General features: G+C 46.4%; 1 protein-coding gene across 2 annotated transcripts in view; it reads left to right on the forward strand.

Moving 5' to 3' along the window:
- Nucleotides 1-21,385, forward strand: part of sh3d19 (SH3 domain containing 19) — a 342,707-nt gene that overhangs the window by 310,398 nt on the left and 10,924 nt on the right. For both annotated transcript variants that reach the window (XM_072496064.1, XM_072496063.1), the window contains exons 17-19: nucleotides 12,230-12,453; nucleotides 16,107-16,159; nucleotides 17,238-17,424. In XM_072496064.1, coding sequence (XP_072352165.1) covers nucleotides 12,230-12,453; nucleotides 16,107-16,159; nucleotides 17,238-17,424 — 464 coding nt within the window. The remainder of the gene's footprint in view (nucleotides 1-12,229; nucleotides 12,454-16,106; nucleotides 16,160-17,237; nucleotides 17,425-21,385) is intronic.

Raw genomic sequence — 21,385 nt, forward strand, 5'->3', positions numbered from 1 at the left:
TGGTAGGACAGTGGCAGGAAGCGGTTATGCGGCGGAGTCCACATTGGACGCCGCAGAAGACTGCGTGTTCATGTCAGAATCAGAAGACGGTATGTCCTGTGGATGCATAGCAAGTCCGCCACCCAGTGCATCAGTGGGCCTGTCAGACTGTGGGACCGGATCCACCTAGACAGAGTGCAGGTCAAGAAGCGGGCATAGAGGGAGTCAGCGCGACCAAAGGTGATCCAAATGGTGCCATAGTTGCTGGCTCCCGACCTGAACCCAGTAAGAGACCGGAGCAGCCTTGAGGAGAACAGTCCCCGAGAGCTAGCAGGCACCAATGGCATGGTTCCAAAGGAAAGTGGCGTCCTCTTGAGAAAACCTTTGGAACGGAGGAGGTGGAGCAGGGCAACATTCCTGCTGTTCCTGAGCCCGGTGTATTTTTTGCACCAATATCCGGGAACAATTAACTCAGGCAGGTAAGGTGCCGCTGGCCCATGATTAACTCTGCCGGGCCACTCCCGTCACTGCGTGCAGCGTGGTAAAGTAGGCAAACAAAATTCGAGCCAATCTCGTGTCCATTGAGCCCAAGTCTGCTTGCGGAGACCCTGCTTGAACGACTGGACGGCTTGCTCAGCCAAACCGTTAAGACGGCAGGTGGTAAGGAGCTGTCCTGACATATCGAATTCCTTTGGCCTTAATGAATGCCGCAAACTCCTCACTGGTGAAGGAAGCTCTGGTTGTCTGTAATGAGGACATCAACGGATGCCATGTGTGGAAAAGGAGAGACACAGTTTTGTTGACTGTTGCATGAGAATTTTATTTTTAAATAAACTTAGTACCCAATTCATTTTTTCCAATTAAGGGGCAATTTAGCGTAGCCATTCCACCTATCCTGTACATCTTTGGGTTGTGGGGTGTTGCCCTTTTTGGTGTTGTCTCTTAATTTGGCTCTGTTTAATTACGTTTGCTCAAGAGTCGCCAGGTATCTTTCGACACCGCCACAAGGTTCAGAACTGAATACTGATCACAGACTCGATACACCAATTAGTAAGTTCAAAAGCAATGCTCATTTATATACACACAGTCAAATCTACTCATGCATAAACTCTACAAACTAAACTATCAGTATTACTAAAGCCTATACTTAGCTTCGGGTGCCCACTCAGTCAGAGGAACAATGGCCGTTGCTCGGTTCTGAGGCTGCTGGGTTGAGCTGTTTACAGGATAGCAACTAGGAGCGTCTATCTCGTAGCGTGCGTTGACTTGGAACTTACTTGGTCTGGCGTAGCTGCTAGGCTGGTCTCTCTTCGCTGAGAGCCAAGGCCAAAGAAGAAAGATTCTCTCTTGGGGGATACGTTTTATACCCAAAAGGGCATTGCGCGCTTTTGGGCGGGCCTTGAACTTGGCCTCAATTAATTGGAACTTTCCCAATCATTCTTATTGATCTTCCTCCAATAGAGGGGTGGGTTCCTTGGTTGCTGGGCGTGTCGTAGGTGGCTGTTGGTTTGCATTGTTTGAGTTTCCTCTGGCGCCGGGGTGTCTGCCTTAACATTGTTTATCTAAATGTTTCCCTTTTGTCCCCGGAGATGGCTCATTAGTATGTAGATGGCTTAGCAGTTTCTGTCCTGTGTCATGCGAGAGTGCCTTAAGAACTGGATGTTTAAGCAATGTGCCTTTAAGAAAACAGTGATGTCATCGAGTGGGTGGAGCTCAGCTCAGGTCAGCCATTTTGCAGTCTGTGTTTTGCAGGTTTTTAGTTTCAGTTTTGAAAAGAACCTGGCTGGTTTTGCTGAGAGCATCTAAAAAAAGAACCTGGCTGGTTTGCTGAGAGCAGTTTAAAAGTGCCTGGCTGTTTTGCTGTGAGCTGATTAAAAAGTAGAAAGCCAGGTTGGAGAAAGCAGTTTGGGTGTGTCGGTGTGTGTCCAGAGAGCTGTATGAAGAAAAGCAAGGTGCTGGAGCTGAAATCAACCAAGCTAATATATCTCTGCCATTCTACAGAAAATATATATATCCTTTAACCTGATGTGATACTGTTTAAAGGTGTTAAGTCTCTTGGAAGTTTGAAGGAACATTTTAAGGAAGTATTTACTGTTGCAATATTTTGAGTTATCTTTGAAGTAAGGGGTGCTAAGAGATCCAATGTTTAGTTAAGATGTTAAGTTGAGTTCATGGAATAAACAGTGTTTTGTGTTTAAAAACACACGTGTCCATAATTGTAATCCCACACCTAGGGAAAAGCCGTGTGCTCGGAAAAGCAACAAATCCATTAAAGGGTGAGGTTGGTCGAACAGCATGATACATTTTGGGGTTCTGAAAACGCCTCGCCCATAACATCTGTCTGAGAGCCAAGGCTCTAATCAACAGACAGACCTTTCACCTGCTTGTTTTTCAGTATTGTCCAATTTTCCCTGTATTCTTTGCAAGTGTCCATTTTTTAATCGGGACGTGGCCATCCCAGATGGCTACACTCCCTCCTTGTGATCCTGAACGCGAAGCATGAAGGATCACATTACTGCGTCGTCTTCATCCTCGGACCAAACGGGGCACCCATACCTAGGCTCTACACTGTCCTATCCTCTGCAACACAATTTTACCTAAACCATTTTAAATACATTCATTATCATAAAACTCTATGGGGCGCTAAGACATTAATACATGCATTACAGAAAAGTAAAAAAACTGGAACCTCTAACCTCAATAAACTATCCTTATTCAAACAATCCAAAAATAATCTATACATCTTAACCTGTACAAAATAGCAGCACACAAATTTCTCTGGCCTGGCAGTCAGACACAGAGGTTTACATCTCTTTATTCCACAGAATACATAAAGAGAAATGGATGCACTTTAATCCGTTCCAATGGGTTCGGGGGTCTGGTGAAATCCGAAAATGGGGGACCTAAACCTGTATACCGGGGTTCGAGAGCATTATGCTCTCTTTCGCCATTCCTAACTCTAAATGTTTGCATGACACTGCAAAGTATCACCAGCACTAAGAGTGCTTTGAGTACATATGAGAGTGAGTACCAGGTGATAAACTTATCACACCAGGTCGGGGTATTGCTAGCTGTCGCGAGGCTAGTTATCTCGGAGTTCTGTGTATTGCAGGGGTGGGAATTATTCACGGCTTGTGTGGTAGTGGTCAGGGGGGTAGCGTCCGCGTGCAACTGAAGGGATCCCGCTAAGATCCATGTGAACACGAAGGCTGTCTTCATCTTTGTCGGTCTTCTTCTTTGTCTTCCTCTGGGGTTCCTGAGGTTCCGGAGTTCTGTGAATACAAGTATAATTTCTGTTATTATCTTGCTTAAGATCTCGTATGTCTGTCTGTCTGTCCTTTATTGCCAATTTCCCTAATAATTGGTCACCATCTGTGACTCCCTCATTTATTTTTTATTTTTTAAATCACATATTTGGGACAAGACATCCGAGAAAATTACTGACATACTGCGAGCTGTCTCGCAGCCTGTGTGATCTACCATCCTAGTGTTTTAGGATGTAAATAGCATACGGAAGCAACCTAAGGATTGCCAAAACCAAACAAAAGAATTTTGAATGTAACGAGCCAAAATGGGGTGCGTATGGGCCGCGGCGGGTAAGAAATGGGTGGAATCCCCGGGTAGGACTGTGATCAATGCCGTATGTGCTCTACCTGAGCGTAGCTGACCAGAGGGGGGTCCTCAGGCAGGGCAGGGACCAATGCCGTTTCTCCACTGCCTGAGCAACCGGCAAGAACGGGTAAGAATGTGGTTGTCGTGGGGGCTTCCTCTCGAATCAGGAGAGTAGCTATGAGTCGCGTTCTGTTGACAAACTAGTTCCTCTGAACGGTTGTCTGGCGACAAACTTGTACCTTTAAACTGGTTTCTGTTGACAAACTAGTTCCTCTGAACTATTGTCTGGGGACAAACTTGTTCCATTAACAGGCATTGGGCATCAAAGGAGTGGTGACATGAGGCAGTGAAAACATTCGTGTTTATGAAGAACACTTAACGTTAACACTAACGAACAAGCATACAACAAACATGGTGCAGGTTCCATCAGAAAGGACACCGTATATCTCCAGTGGTTCCTTTTTTTTTTCATCATTTGGACACCTCACTGCTCAATAGCGAACAGGGTCGCAAAGGGATTTGTTTGGTGGGAGTCAGACTCTTAAGTCATCATCTTCTCCCGGCTGCCAAACTCTTTACAGTAGTAATCGTGCTAAAGCTGCTTGGGGCGAATTTGGGTCCATCTCATCATTCCGGATGAGCCTGAACAAATTGTCTCGGTGCCAGAATCGTGTGTTGAGGTTGGCGTTACTAGGTTTCAATCCGTAATCGTCGGGCGGTGGGTCTGGGTCGGGGGCTTTGATATATGTAATCTCGAAGGGGTCAGTAGAATCATGCTCGGATTCGTTGGGAGTGGGGCCTGGTGCAGGGGTACAGTCGTAACGTGGTGTGCTGTGGCTATCGTCATCGCGATCGCTGTCGCTGCTGGTTGAGGGAAGGGAGAGGCGGAGTTGTGCCTCTGGGGACGGAGTTGAAATCGTGTCTGAGGATGGGCTGGACTGGGTGGGGGAGGGTAGGAAAACGTCATCTGTGTGCGGGCATGCTCGTCTGCTGCTGCGAGCAGGATGTGGTGTGTGTGGTTATTCTGCGAGCCATAAGCCTTGCGCTGGTTTATATGAAACCACGCAGACTTACCATTGGGATAGGTTATTTTGTGTACTGAGGGGCTGACTTTGTCCAAAATGGAGTACAGTCCGGAAAATTTTGGGGAAAGGAATGAACTGGGGTTGTAAAGGGAAAGCATAACTTGTTGCCCTACTGTAAACTCAGTGGCGTGTATTGTTTTGTCGAAACAAGCCTTGCTCTGTTTCTTCCTGGTTCCAAGTCTCACAGCTGCTGCGAGCTGGGCTGCCTTTATATTCTGGAGCATTTTTTGAACCGCATTTTCATGTGTGAGTCTGTGACTGCGGGGCTGGCCAAATCCAGTCCTAATAAATATCAAGTGCCTTTCATGGGGCGTCCGGTCATGAGGGTGTGGCGGGTGTATCCTGTGGGCGTGGATACCGTGTTTCTTACAAACATTAAAGTAAATGGGAGAACTGAATCCCAGGTGCTGTTATTCTGCTGAACCATTTTCCTGAGGGTGGCTTTTAATGTCCTATTCATCCGCTCTACAATACCACTTGGTTGAGGGTGGTATGCAATATGAAACTTTTGTCGAATGCCGAAAATCGTGAGGGCGTTTTTCATTACACGTCCGGTGAAATGGGAGCCTTGATCGGACTCTACACTGCGTGGGAGTCCCCATCTTGTAAAGATGTGGTGTGTTAATATTTTAGCCGTTGTCTTGGCCGTATTAGTTCGCGATGGAAAAGCTTCCACCCATTTTGTGAAGCTGTCTATGACCACCAACACATACTTGTAACCATTTCTGCATGGGGGTAGGGGTCGTATATAATCTATCTGGAGATTTGTCCAGGGTCCATTAACGGGGCGGGAATGACTAAGTTGAGCCTTTTTCGCATATCTGCCCGGATTGTTCTGGGCACAGATTAAGCAATTCTCTATGTAGTGCGTTACATTGGTTTTTAAATCAGGCCACCAACAGAGCGGGCTGAGGTGGGCTAGGGTGGGTTCAATACCTTGGTGTCCATGATTGTAACTGACAAATGATCTGGTTCCTGTCCTGGCTGCGAACTATATAAATGCCTTCTTTCAAAATCACACCGTCCTGTGTGGTTATTGCGTTTTTGTATTTATCAGACGGGGCTGGGAAGGTTCCCTTTAAAACTTCCCCGAGTTTCTCGTCCTCTTTCTGTGCCTTTGCTAGATCCTGAATGTTGGTCAGTGAGACCTGAGCTGCGTGTACCGGGGTGCTTTCGGCGGGGTTCCAAAAATAACCATGCCTGGAGCCTGCCTTCGCTAGGGCGTCTGCTTTAACGTTACCAGGGGGGGAAGAACGGTGATGACTGCGAACCAATTATTCCGTATTTCCTATCCTTCGCTGTCTCTAAGATATGGCGGAGAAATGAGGCTGAGGGTAGGCGTTTACCGTCCGTGGAAACAAATCCTCTTGTTTCCCAGAGTGGTAGGAACTCTGTCAAACAATTACAGACATGCAAGCTGTCTGAATAGATGTCGGGTCGGGAACGAGTCGGGGTGGTCTACAATGTATGCAATCGCTGCCAGTTCTGCTGCCTGCGAGCCTTGGTGTCCTGGCAACTTTAATGAAATTTAATCTAGGGTGCGTCCCTGCGCGTCCTCTACGTAAATACCGCAACCGGTAATTCTCTTTCCATTTAACACTGTGGTGGAGCCATCCACATAAATCTTCAGGGGTGCGCACGTGTCTGTGGGTTGGGGTCTCTGGGGTGTACTACCTATTTTCCTGGGAGGTGTTTTGGGAATAATTGGGCCTGTGTTCTGTTTTGTGGTGATGATCTCACACGCATGAGGAGTGCCTGCATACTGCTATTATCGGCAAGGAATGTGTGGGTCTTGGTTCGTTTTACTGTGATGTCCCGTCCCTGTAAAAGAAGGGTCCAACGGGCTGCGCGGATTTGGCTGACTGTGCCACCCTTAAGTCTGGCGTCTAACAATAGCTGTGTCAGGGGGGTGTTCTGTGAAGATGGTGATGGGGTTGAGCCCTGTAATGTAGGCGGAGTATTGTACTGCCCAAAAAACTGCGAGCAGGTGCCTTTCACGGGCAAAAAAATCCTTGCTCTACGGGGTCTAACACCCGTGAGGCGTAATTGATCATGGCGTTCCTGGAGGAGTACGGCCGAAAGGGTTCGGTAGGTGCTTGCAACTTCGATTGCGTATGGGGAAAGTGGATCTTCGACCTGTAGTGCGGGGGCTGTGCCGAGTGCTCTTTTTGCATCTGTATGCTGTGGAAGCCATTCCCAATGTGCCTGCTTCTTGAGAAGTTTGGAAAGGAGCGCTGCTTTAGTGGCGAAACCGTCAATATGTTTTCGGCAGTAGCCAACCAGTCCTAAAAATGACAGGAGGGCTGAGACATTGTGGGGAAGGGCAATTTGACGATTGTGTCAATTCTCTTTTGCTCGATCTCGCGTTTACCATGTGTGATCACTGTTCCCAAGTAAATCACTTTTTCTTTCAAAATCTGGGCCTTCTTGGAGTTGACTTTACAACCAATTTCATTTAGGAGTTCGGCGAGAAGCGAAATGTGCTCTCCCTTTGTGTCTGTCTGTAGTAACAAGTCGTCTATGTACTGGACCAGACAATTGGGGTGGGAAAATTTTGCTAATCCATTTGCCAGCTGTCGGTGGAAAATGGAGAGGGAGTTGTGGAAGGCACGTCCACGTCTACTGTTGCCCTTGGAATGTAAAGACAAATTTGTACTGGCACGCTTTAGCCAATGGAATGGACTAAAGGCCGTTACTAATGTCCAAAACCGAAAAAAAATTTGATTGGAGTCCCTGTTATAGCATGGCCTCGGTACTCGTGGCTACGGTGGGGGCTGCTGCTGGGGTTACTTTGTTCAGTTCCCGGTAATCAATGGTCAGTCGCCATGATCCATCCAGTTTCCTGACGGGCCAAATTGGTGCGTTGTTTTTGGAGGCCACGCCTTGATCCAACAAACTCTCTATTACTTTGGAGATTTCTCCCTCTGCTTCCTGGGGAAATCCGTCCTGCTTCTGGGGTTTAGGGTCGGGACCTACAATGTTCACAAAGCCAGCCAATTTGCCACAGTCATGCTTGTGCTGTGCAAATGCTGCTTTATGTTCCTGCAGGACTGCTCTAACCTGTTTGTCTGCACTAATGGTTCGAGGGTCGAACCAGAAGTCTCCTACTGAGCTAATCCTGTTTACGTACTCTCCTACTGTGAGCGTGGCGGGGGATCGTGCTGCCTTTGCCATTTTCCAAACACACTTGTTAACTGGGTCAAAAGAAAGGTTATGGGAGCTCATGAAATCAATCCCAAGGATATGTTCTGCTGTCTGGGGCAGATCAACCAAAACTACGGGGTGCTTAGTTGTGATGTTCCCTATTTGTATTGCTACAGGGGCTGTGATGTGTCCCTGTTGTAAATGGCCTGTAAAACCGCTGATTGTGATGGTGTCTGTTGTGGGCCGCGTGTCTCGCTGAAACATCGTGGAGGAATTGAGTGTGGTGCGGGACCCTCCTGTGTCCCAAAGAAATTCTACGGGGTGTCCCCGAACTTTGCCTGCCACTACCGGTCTACCGGACTTGACCCAAAGGGTGTCGCAGACTCAAGTCGGGGAGCCCGAACACCGTCATTCGGTGCTGTTCATGTCTGCATTCTCTGAACGGGCGCTCAGACATAGACATAGACATAGAATTTACAGTACAGAAGGAGGCCATTCGGCCCATCGAGTCTGCACCGGCTCTTGGAAAGAGCATCCTACCCAAGGTCAACACCTCCACCCTATCCCCATAATCCCCATAGCTAATGCTATGGATCGGCTTTGCCCTATTCCTGTTTAGGGTGCCTGTCTGTTGGCTTCTCTGCTGCTTTTGGGGTGCGTTGCACTCTCGTACAAGTGTCCTAGCTGTCCACAATTGTAACATTCCTGAGCTTTGGGCTGGGGTGGGCTGTTCCTGCCCTCATTTACCCACGCGGGGTTCTGGTGCGCTTTAACTGGGTTCATGTCTGCCTGCTCTTTATCGGGTGTTATAAATGCGGTGTTGCCTGCAATTGATTGCTCCCAAGCGCGGGACAATCTCTTCAAAACCCATTTTTCATTTTGGGCCTCACCTGAGGGGTCATAATTTGCGCAAGCTTTTCGTCCTGCTTCTGTGGCGTGGGAGACTAGAATTCGGGTCCATTTGGCCATATTATCTGGGGACAAATGGGCGCGGGCTAACTCTCCGAAAACTGCTGTGAAGTGTATCCACAAGCGTCCAGAAAACGCTGTGGGGTGCTCTGTCTTCTTTTGCCTACACTTATTTAGGCCTTCTACGGGGTCTCCTCTGTTAAAGCCGATCGCATCAAGGATCGCTGTGTGCATCTCTTGGAGTGTGCCTCCTCCTACATTCTGTGGGTCGGGAAGGGCTGCCACGACTGAAGGGTCGAGGCTTAAAACTGGAGCTTCACTTGCTCCTTCTCGTCCAGGCCGTACATGGTTGGCTGCTGTTTGACTTTCGCGAAAAATTGGTGGGGGTCTGATGTGGGAAGGAACGGTGTAATTTTTCCACACGAGTCCCGTAATTGGGTCACGGTTAACGGGGTTGCATAAAGGAAATGTGCTTCTCCTTCTCCTGCGGCATGTGGTTACAGAGTTCATGGGGGTGTGTTCTGCCTGTTCGGTTGGGGGTTGGGGCGCTTTCCTTTTCTAGGGTTTTTCCTGCGTACATGTCCTGTGTACGTATCTATGGGCAGTCTCGTTCAATTCCTGCCAGTCGGAGCCGTTTTCTTGATCTAATTGTGGTCCAAATGTGCTTTGAAACCCATTTTGAACGGAAAGCAGAGATTGCAATTCTGCAATTTGCTTCCGGCACTTTGTGTGGTCTACGGAGCTCTGCCATTGTTCCGTCGTCGAAGTATGGCGTGCTCGAAGGGCTGCTTTTAAATCATTGCACTGTTTCTGCAATTTCTCCACTTGCTGTTCTGTCTCTTGTCTTACCAAGACCGCACGTTGCGTGTCTTGGTCGGCTTTATCGTATTGCGTCTGAAAACTGTTCAAATGCGCGAGACAAGACTGATGTGCCCTCTTGGCATCATCCACCTCTCTGTCCCTTGCTGTTAACTGCTCTTTTAAATCTCGATTCTCCTTCTCTACCTCGCTCACGTCTACCTCACTGCTTCTGTCTCTCACCTCTATCTCTCTATGGAGCATCCTAACGACCTCCTCTGTGCCTCGCAATTGTGCCAAACGGGACACGATTGCCATCGGCTTGCGAGCTTTCCCTAAGCTCTTCTTATGTATCTCTGACAGGTTCCCCCACCAACTATGTCCGATACTCCCGGGACCTGTTTCCTCATTAGTGCAGAATTCATTCCAAAAGGGCCATCCTTTCCCTTTGAGATATTCCCTGATCTCATCTTCCCAAACGGGACACTGTCCTACTCTACTGGTCGCTGCGACCTCGAATTCCTGAGGGTTCATAAGGCGTTCCACTTCCTTCATTGCCATTTTCTCTATCTCGGTTCTCTACTGAATTTGGAACAGGGGGTGATAAAGTGGTGATGTAAACACGGGTACGGCTTACGCTAATTTCCGGCCTACAAAACTCCAGACAGTTTTACACAACAAAATCTCTCGGGTTTACCTTATATCCCTGTTAGTACGCATTCATTAACACACTTCCGAATCTCAGAGGCTTGATCAGTACTGTTCTTACGCTTGTGGTTTTTCTGTTTTCAATTGGATTCTCAATTCAAATTTTGGGTTCTCTCGGAGTGGTTAGGCCACTTCTAAATCGAGTCCCGTCAGATGTCGCCAGTAAATGTTGCCCTTTTTGGTGTTGACTTTTAATTTGGCTCTGTTTAATTACGTTTGCTCAAGAGTCGCCAGGTATCTTTCGACACCGCCACAAGGTTCAGAACCGAATACTGATCACAGACTCGATACACCAATTAGTAAGTTCAAAAGCAATGCTCATTTATATACACACAGTCAAATCTACTCATGCATAAACTCTACAAACTAAACTATCAGTATTACTAAAGCCTATACTTAGCTTCGGGTGCCCACTCAGTCAGAGGAACAATGGCCGTTGCTCGGTTCTGTGGCTGCTGGGTTGAGCTGTTTACAGGATAGCAACTAGGAGCGTCTATCTCGTAGCGTGCGTTGACTTGGAACTTACTTGGTCTGGCGTAGCTGCTAGGCTGGTCTCTCTTCGCTGAGAGCCAAGGCCAAAGAAGAAAGATTCTCTCTTGGGGGATACGTTTTATACCCAAAAGGGCATTGCGCGCTTTTGGGCGGGCCTTGAACTTGGCCTCAATTAATTGGAACTTTCCCAATCATTCTTATTGATCTTCCTCCAATAGAGGGATGGGTTCCCTGGTTGCTGGGCGTGTCCTAGGTGGCTGTTGGTTTGCTTTGTTTGAGTCTCCTCTGGCGCCGGGTGTCTGCCTTAACATTGTTTATCTAAATGTTTAGCTTTTGTCCCCGGAGATGGCTCATTAGTATGTAGATGGCTTAGCAGTTTCTGTCCTGTCTGAGAGCCAAGGCTCTAATCAACAGACAGACCTTGCACCTGCTTGTTTTCCAGTATTGTCCAATTTTCCCTCCATTCTTTGCAAGTATCTATTTGTAATCGGGATGTGGCCATCCTAGATGGCTACAGGGGGTGAAACCCACGCAAACATGGGAAAAATGTGCAAACTCCACACGGATGTGACCCAGGGCCGGGATCGAACCTGGGACCTTGGCGTGTGAGGCAGCAGTGCTAACCACTGCCACCGTGCTGCCCTAACTGTAGCACGAGAATTGATCGTTGTAATCCGGTGGACCTCTAACCACTTCAAATAGGCATCCACCAGCAGGAGAAACATGGAACCCATGGAGGAACCAGTGAAGTCAGCGTGAACCCTGGCCCAGGGGCGGGCTGGCCATTTCCAGGGATGAAGAGGCGAAGCAGTAGGAAAATTAAGGTGTTCCTGGAAGACGGGACATTGCTGAGCCGTTCGCTCGAGATCAGAATCGATCCCCGGCCACTAAACATGGTGCCAAATATGTCCAACCTTCTCTCCCACTTCTTGCATCCCAATGTCCACTTTACCAGCCATACAACACAGTGTGATACTGGGCTGCATTATCACTCCCAACAAATTCTTTTCATGCCTCCACTATGGGGTCCCTTTCTCTTTCTTTTTGGAAAGCACTACTTTTCCATGTCTCCTTCCAGCTTTAGTACTCTAAAATATGCCCACCTGTAGGCTGTGAATGATTGTTGTGCAAATGAACTGACCAGAGAGAATTTAATGCAGTCAACACATTGCATTTCTGACTGCACCAGTGCCTAGCCATTGGCGACAGGACTGAATTGAACTTAAGACCAAAAAAATTTACCTGGATATTTTTACATTTGTTATGCGGATATTGCTGAAACCTGTTGCATGCAGATGATTTTCAATTATACCAATTGTTAACACTATTGGTGGCAATTTGAGCATGTAACATGTATTTTATTAAATGTTTCTTGTTTTTGATTGAAATGTTATTAGGAAACCCAAATTGCTGTTTATATATAGTCAGTGGATTTACAACATAAAATGTGAATGTACAAGGGTGTGATAATGATATTTACTGACCAATCACTTGTCATCCAGGGGTCCGCGATGTGTGGCTCGGTTTGACTTTGAAGGAGACCAGGCTGATGAACTCACTTTCTATGAAGGGGATGTTGTTGCACTGAAAGAGTATATGGGTGAGGAGTGGGCTCGAGGACAGCTGAAAGGCCGCTCTGGAATTTTCCCTCTAAATTTTGTCGAGATTGTTGAGGATCTACCAACCTCTGAGCAGCAGGCTGTACTGAATTCACCTCCTCCTCCAGGTGAGACTTTTTTTTTAAGTGACAAGAATTGTGAAGTGTCATAAATCTTCCGTTTTGACCTCAAAATATCGAGTCAGAGCCAGTAAAGTTACGACACATACAAAAAAAACTACAAAATGCAAATGCTATGAGATCAGTCCCGTGAAGGGCTGCCTAACTTGAATTTGCAATCCTCCAGTGTAATTCACAGTGAACTTATCGCTTTTTTCTGATTGGTTGGTTTCCTGCATTCACACGGAGCTTTATTGGTATGGTACATGGTTCTACACTCATCTGCCCATCTGAAGTTGAAGATAATGATGAGACCTTTAGAGGCACTGTGAAGATAAGAGGTAGGAAATAATTGGAGAAGAGAAAGGATTCGGAGATGACATTTGTTTTAATGAGATTCTGTTTCTTTAAAATTGCATTATCTCAAGTGGGTGACATTTCACCATGAGTTGAAGTCCTGTCGCCAATAAAACTCGCCTTCTTGATTTAATTTGGTTCTAGTTGATTTGAAAATCATAATGAAAATAGTTTGTCATGTTTGATTGAGAACGGTTGAGTAAAGGAGGATTAAAGGCTGCTGTCTCCCCATGTTTCTTTAATTGTAAATCAACTGCTAGTAGATCTATATCTGTGTCTTCCATTGATGTCAAACCATGATTCAGCAGCAGAAGGCAAAGCCAGTAGGACAAAATTCATCTTTGCATCCATACACCACTCTACCTATCCAATTTTGTCCAGTCGAACAGGTTGATTTGAGTAAAAGCAATCAAACCTAGAACCGTCTTGCTGTGCCAAATGGTGTAATTAGGGTTGCCAACTCTTGCCTTATTCTTTGAGATCTAGGGCCCAATCTCACAAAACGGGAACAGAGTCCCATAGTGAGCACGTTGAGCCGTGTGTTTCCCAGCGTTGCAGCGCCGAGGAACACAATGCTATCTAACATGACTCTGGTTAGATTATGGGACCTACGCCGGAAACCAGCGGTCAAAGCTGCACTTAGTCCCGTTTCCTGCACCAAGGAGCCCCGTTCGTCGGAACTCCTCAGTGCAGGGAGAGAAATGGCATCAGGATCTCTCGAACCCCCCACTGACATGACCCCCGAACCCCCCAAAGTCCCAACTCCCCTATAAGGAGATCCTCAAGACCTCCACATCCCACCTCATGTGCACATGACACCACCATGCCCGATCCCCATCAGTAAAAACAAAATGCCAGCTTGGCACCTTGGCAGTGACTCTGCCCTCTGACAGAGCCACCTGGGCATATTGACAATGCCAGGTTGGCACCCAAATAGCACTGCCAGGGTGTCAGGCTGGCAGTGCCAATGCCCAGATGGCCCCAGCAGTGCCAGGGTACCACCCTGCCCAGAGGACATGAACCTTGGGGTCTCCAATCCCCTGGGAGATTCCCATGAGTGCTGTTCTCTGTGGTCCCCGTTTGTGGGGCTCAATACTGAACAGCGCTTGCCCAAGGTCTCCGAGCCAAAGGGATTCGATACCCAATGCCTCGGTTACCTCGAAGAACTGCATATTAGAGTGAGATTAGCTGTCTCGCTCTAATACGCAGATTTGCCAAAAAATGATCCCACCCACAATGATCTTGTTAGATCTCGTGAGGCATGGCAAGCCGGGTAGATCCCGGGAGCGGGTTCTGCCAGCATCTACCGGTCATGTTGCGCTGCGGCGTGCTGACTTTCAGGCACAACGTGACCGGTAGATCACACCTCTGACATCTGTTTGCAGTTTACAAATGTTATTGAATGATTACCCTACATTTGCAATGCAAGCTATGCAGTTATGTTTTGCATACAATTTGTAAAACTTGATTGTAGTTTAAACTGTGTGTATGATTTCAAAACTCAACTGTTGATTATGCACGAGAGTAAATACCGGAGTCCAGCACCTGAGGTAATACATTTGTCTTTCTTAATCAGAGCAACAGTATTGTCAATTCATCAGGCTTTGAAATTTCAATGCTATGCCTAATTAGTTTCCTGATATCTACAGCTAAATTCACATTCTTGGTCATTACTTTAATAGTTAAGTGGTTGTCAAACCACTACAGAAGTGCAAAGTTACTGCAAATGAATTCTGATTGACTAGATTTCTGTTGGTTAGGCTGAAGAAATTCTTTTGTCTGGTATAAAGCAAACTCGCCCAACAGAAACTGAAGTAAGCATTTGTATTTGTTATCATTAAACAAAGTGGTGAGATTCACAACCCACATTTCTTTAAAGTGGAAATCATTCCAATAAATTGCCCTTCAAATTTCTATACAAAGGCTCTTTCAGGAATTTGGGAGGGGGGTGGGGGGCGCGGCTCTGTCACCAAGGCTATTACTATGGTATCATCAGTCACTATCAATTTTAACATTTAAATGTCACAGCACTACGATCACAGTCCAATGGGCAAATTGGCCATGCTAAATTGTCTCTTACTGTCCAAAAGGTTAGGTGGGGTTATGGGGATAGGGTGGAGGCGTGGGTCTAGAGGGTTGGTGTGGACCCAATGGGCTGAATGGCCTCATTCGGCACTGTGGGGTTTCTAGAATTCCATAAATCCCTGCTAGTTTACTCATGGAAACAATTAGTGATCGCTTGAAGAAAATTCTATTTTCCTTCTACTTTTCAGGAGTAAATTACAATGCGCCCCCCCCCCCCCCCCCTCCCCAACACACTATCACTATGGACCCTCCCATAGTGTGTTGGTGGGGGGGTTTGTGTGGGGACCCTCCCATAGTGTGTTGGGGCTTGGGGTCGGGGGGGGGGGGGGGGGTCACGTCAGGAGCCTCGGAGATCAGGACGCCATTTTTAAATAGTGTCCCGATCTCTCGCTGCACTGAGGAACTCCAGTGAGCAGATCTCCTCAGAGCACATAATGGGGCAATGTGCGGCCTCGACTGCGCGTTCCCCGCTTAGGCCCCTTATCTAAGGCAGGTGCTGTTTTATAGCCATGTATTTCTCAGCGCTGTGAGGACTGGGAAACATGCAGCTAAACGTGCTTGCTGTGGGACTTTGTTCCCTTTTAGCTGAATCGCGTCCGTTGTGTTTGGGAAACATTTAGGGAAGCAGGACAACTTGGACAGCAATTTCTGAATTTCCACATTAACTGCACATGTGTAATCACCAGCTTTGCTGTCCAATTTTCACAATAGTGCTGCTAGCTTCTTGCTACACCAGCAGATTGACTAAGATTTAAAAACTTTAAGTACATCCCTGTTGAAATTGCAATTAGTTTTAAAAGTTTAAATAGAACCATTAAATACAGACATAATGTCATTAGCCAGTTAAATGCATTGAATGCTTTCTTCTCTGAAATGCTGCCTATCATGTATCAGACTTCACTAAGTACCGACTGATTCAAAATTATTGCCAAAATGTCATTCTGAGAAATGGCCAGTTTTGACACCAGCTATCCTTCGTGAAATACCTGCCGAGTCACTGTTCAGTACTTTATCACTTTTCCACTATAAACCAGAACTTTAGGCAAATTCCAAGGCAATTTGAATCATAATGTATTTTTATCATATCATTGAGTGTATATAATACTTACAACTTACAACAGAGTAACTCATAGTCGATAATGGTGTGATTTTATGGTTGGAAACTCAAGTTGGAAATACAAATCATTTATTAAAAACAAATGTATTGAATCTTTCCTCAGGTTCTGACATATCAGCAGGTGGTAAAGCAGTTGAGACCTCTTCATGTAGTCAGGTAGGAGTCTTTTTGCAATTCATGCAATCTTGCATAAAGTTACATGCAAGTACATATACATATCAGTGAGTCATGCCCTCTCAACCTCCTCGTGGTTACTAATTGATGGTTCTACATTTGCCACTAAACTGGAGCTGTGGACGTAAATGTATTCCAATTAAGTGCAACTAGTTTAACAAAACTAATTTTTGCATCCTTTTTATAAATTCTGTATTTAAAAGTTTATATTCAGGGAAGCACAGTGACACAGTGGTTAGTACTGCTGCCTCATGGCGCCAAGGTCCCAGGTTCGATCTCGGCTATGGGTCACCGTCCATGTGGAGTTTGCACATTCTCCCCGTGTTTGTATGGGTTTCGCCCCCAAAACCTAAAGATGTGCAGGGTAGATGGATTGGCTACGCTAAATTGCCCCTTAATTGTAAAAAATGAATTGGGTACTCTAAATTTATTTTTTTAAAGTTTATATTTGCCTTGTGTCTTATTTAGAACGTGTTATTACATTACATATTGCTAGGTATTAAATGTATGCAGTTTATTTGTTCACTGTACTGATGGGTGCAGTATCCGTAAGAACAGGAAGACAAAATGTTGAGTCAGCCTGGACCAGCCTTGCAGATCTCAAACCAGCTGCTAACAGAACAGCTTGTCACAGTGGTGCCTCTCTGTCCTCCCAAGGGCTGACCTGTGATGAAAGGGATAGTTTAATTTACTTATTTTCTAATTTACTAAAACTAGACAAGGGAGTATTTGTATTGACCACTCCCATTTGGTGACAAATGAGCAATAGTGTACCCGTGGTTACCAGGATATAATAATAATTGCTTATTGTCACAAGTAGGCTTCAATGAAGTTACTGTGAAAAGCCCCTAGTCGCCACATTCCGGCGCCTGTTCGGGGAGGCCGGATATCGAGATCATTAGCAGCTCAGGGCTTCCTGTACTATCTAGATTCATTAAATTACTTTCCATGACAGACATTTACCATTTCTCCTGGTCGTCTTTTTAATTGGTTCAGTATGTGTGTTTTTATTTTCTGCTGTTGCTGAAATAAGCTGACTGGTTTTCTGTAAACTCTGTAGGTTGGAAGCTCAAACTCTCAGTGGTGTGAAGCAATTTATGATTTCAAAGCCGAATCTGCTGACGATTTGCCATTTAAACGGGGAGATCGGATCCTTATCACAGAGCAGTTGGACTCTGAGTGGTGCAAGGGGGAACTGAATGGGCGTGAAGGGACATTCCCAACTGTGTTTGTTCAAATCTGCTCAGGTACCATCACTAAGCTAAGAATCCACCACACTGAATTTGAAGGAATTGTCTTTTTATTTATTTGTTGTTCCTGGAATTTGGATACTTTAAAGTTTTTTTTTTTAATGCAATATGCTCGTAACTTTGGAACCAAAATATTGTTATAGAAAAATACTTTCTTATATTTCCTTATATGATGAGAAGTTAGGAGCTGTAGAGGAGCAGGGAGAATTAAGGCTTCACATACGTAAGTCACTAAAAGCTAGAGGACAGACACAAAAACTAAATTTCAAAGCTAGTGAAAGGCTCAATGTTATGTCAAGAAGAAGGTTGCTATTCGAGTGTGTAGATCTTTTGCTATAGTTTGGAAAAGCACTAGTTAGACTGCATCTCATGTATCAGGTTGTTCTGGGTACCGCACCCTCTGCTAGCCCTGGCAGGGGTGCAGGGCAGATTTTAACAGTATGATGCCAGATTTAAAAGAGCTTAAGTTATGAGGACAGGTTGCAAAGACTAAAATTCCCTTGAGTATTTCCCTTGAGACTTAGGGGTATATAATTGAAGTATTTAAAATGGTTAAAGGATTTGATTGGAAATGGGTAATTTTTCCCACCCTCCCCAAAAAGCTACTAAGGCTATATCAATTGAAAATTTTAAACCCGAGGTTGATACATCTTTATTAAGTAAAGGTATTAAGGGATGTGGAACCAAGGCAGGTAAGTGGAGTTAAGATGTCGATCCACCATGACCCAGTTGAATTGTGGAAATGGCCAACTCCTGTTCCGTGTAACCCTTTGAATTCTATGATTCTAGATTCTATGAATGCTCATTATTCCATTCATAGTATAATTAAAATGATTCATTGGAGGAGCGTCATCATTGAATTCAGAAAAATCAGCCAATGTGATGCATGAGAATCAGAATAAAGGCACTTTATATGACATTCCGTGAATTGTTATCCATTGGTGAAATGAAGGAACCAGGAAGGATAGAGACAGAAAGAGACTAAAAAGAACAAGGAAGGGGTGAAAGGGGAAGAGTTGTTGCTAGCCTGATGGTAAACGTAAAGGCTGGGGGGTACATTGCCAACCCATCCTCTGACATAGGACATGGGTGACCTAGAAAGGCAAAATAGGGAAGAAAAATTAGATTGTAATGTATGTGAAAATTATGAAAGAAATGGGAATGTACCACTTTAAAAAAAATGAAGCACAAATTACAGCTGTCCAGTAAATGTTGACTCCAGTGACAAAGTTATAAGTTATCCAGTCACATTGTTGCCAAGTGAAACTGCCATCAGATTTTGTGAAATTGATGAGGAATAATTTACATGGCTTGAATTTTCAGGATGGCGAGCACTCAACGCCTTCCGCCCTGAGAGTTGGCAGGGAACGGAACGCCCCCTGACTCTGACCGACCCGCCGCCATTTTCTGTTCAATTGAGAATTGACTGGCAGCAGACAGGACTTCTATCAGGCCTTGGATGGAAGTCCCACCTTGAAGAGCTGTCGGCCAATCCGATTTGCTGACAGCTCTCCAGCCCCTACAGGCACAGCACTGCAGTGGCCAGAAGAGGCACTGAAGTGCCGTGCCTTGGCCTAAACCCAGGGCCTCACCAGGCAAGTATCAGTTGTCCCGGGAGGCAGGGGTGCCCTGGGGGAGATCTCTGTGTCAGGGGGGTAGGTCAGGGTTGGAAGGGGGGAATGGAGGGCAGAGCTCCCAGGTCGCTGGAGGGGTGGGGGGGGGGGCAAATCTGAAGGGGCCTTCAAATTGAGGGCCCACCCCCACCTTACCGGTTGAGATTGAGCATTGAGACTTTTTCTGTTTGGCACCCTGGCCCAAGTGGCTGCCAACAAAAAATTGAGGCTGGGCACTATAAATGGCACAGTGCAGCCTCACAACACCAGGGACCCGGGTTCAATTCTGGCCTTGGATGACTGAAGTTTTTTATTTTTTATACATTTAGAGTACTCAATTATTTTTTGCCAATTGGGCAATTTAGCGTGGCCAATCTACTTAACCCTGCACATTTTTTTGGGTTGTGGGGGTGAGACCCACGCAGACACTGGGAGAATGTGCAAACTCCACACAGACAGTGATCCGGGGCCAGGATCGAACCCGGGTCCTCAGCGCTGTGAGGCAGCAGTGCTGTGTGGAGTTTGCATGTTCTCCCTATGTCTGCATGGGTTTCCTCCGGGTGCTCCAGTTTCCTCCCTCAGTCCAAAGATCTGCAGATTATGTGGATTGGCCATGCTAAATTGCCCCTTAGTGTCCAAAGATGTGCAGGCAAGGTGGGATTACAGGAATAGGACGGGGAGAGAGGGCCTAGTAGGGTGCATTTTCAGAGGGTGGGTGCAGACTTGATGGGCCAAATGGCCTCCTCTTGCACTGTCGGGACTCTACAGTTCTATTCTCTGGTTGTAAGGGCCTTATTAGGGGCATGACTGGGCTTCCTGACTGAGGGCCTGCCCACCCCACTCAGAAATGGCGCCTGTGTCAGTTCGGGTGGGATTCCGAAGGGAATGCCGTCAATGCAATTTTATGCTTCCCCCCCCCCCCCCCCCCCCCCCCCCCCCCCCACCCCCCCCCCACTCTGCCTCAGAAGCCGCTGGGGAGAGTGTAAAATGCTGACCCATGTACCTTACATGTGCTTTTTGATTTAGAACCTGTTGGGAGTTTGTAATTGGTTTGTAATTGATAGTTTATTATTGACGTCTGTACAATTCTTACAAAAACAATTGATTTGGATTTCATCAGTTTACATGTTTGTCCATCTGCAGTTGATAAAGGCATTCATACCAAAAAAATAAATTAAGGTGTATTGAAATTAAAAATTAGAGTGATGACGCAGGCAACGTTCATATTAATACCAAAGAATGTGGGACGTACAGGCCCATATCACTGATAAACATGGACGTAAAAGTGCTCGCCAAGTTGGTGGCGGGGAGGATGGAAGGGTGTTTCTTGGGGTGGTTGCGGAGGACCAAACGGGCTTTGTAAAGGGCAGGCAACTCTCCAGTAATATAAGGCAATTGTTGAACGTGATTATGAACCTGTTGAGAGAATTGGTACCAAATCTGAGGCAGAGTGGGGTTCGTGGATGCGGAGAAGGCATTTGATTGGGTGGAGTGGCAGGACCTGTTCGAGGTCCTGGGAAAGTTCGGGTTCGGGCCGAAGCTTGTGACGTGGGTGAGCCTGTTGTATGTGGCCCCGGTGGCAAACGTAACGAGATGAACTCACAAAGATTTGGGTTGCACAGGGGAATGAGGCAGGTGTGCCCGCTGTTGCCGCTGCTGTTCGTGCTAGCAATAGAGCACCTGGCAATGGCCCTTAGGGGGTCAGCAGTGGGGTCGGCAGTGTGGCAAGGGATTAGCAGGGGGAGCAGGGAGCACCAGGTGTCGCTATATGCAGATGACCTGTTACTGTATGTGTCGGACCCGCTGGAGAGCATGGGGAGGATTATGGGCCTAGTAGAGAGGTTTGGGATTTTCTCAGGCTACAGGCTGAACGTAGGGAAAAGTGAGGTGTTCCTGGTAAACGAGTTGGGTCTAAGAGTCAACCTAGGGGGGGCTACTATTCAAGGTAGCAAGAGACAGGTTCAGATACCTGGGGATCCAGGTAACGGGAGAGTGAATGATGTTGCATGAATGGAACTTAACAAAGCTAGTGGAGGAGATCATGGAGGATTTTAAGAGGTGGGATACGCTGCGTCTGACTCTGGCAGGGAGGGTCAAAGTGGTGAAAATGAATGTCCTGGCATGGTTCCTTCTTTATATTCCAGACCCTTTTGATTTTTGTACCAAAGGCCTTTTTCCAGAAGTTGGATACGGTTATTTCAGAGTTCATGTGAGCGGGGAAGATGCCATGGGTATGGGGGACCCTTTTACAGAGGCAGAAGGTGGTAGTTGGCGTTGCCAAACATGTTGCATTATTATGCATAGCGAATGTGGAGAGGGTGAGGCGGTGGTGGGAGGGAGAGGGG

The sequence above is a fragment of the Scyliorhinus torazame genome, chromosome 3 (genome assembly GCF_047496885.1).
Source record: "Scyliorhinus torazame isolate Kashiwa2021f chromosome 3, sScyTor2.1, whole genome shotgun sequence".
Taxonomy (NCBI): Eukaryota; Metazoa; Chordata; class Chondrichthyes; order Carcharhiniformes; family Scyliorhinidae; genus Scyliorhinus; species Scyliorhinus torazame.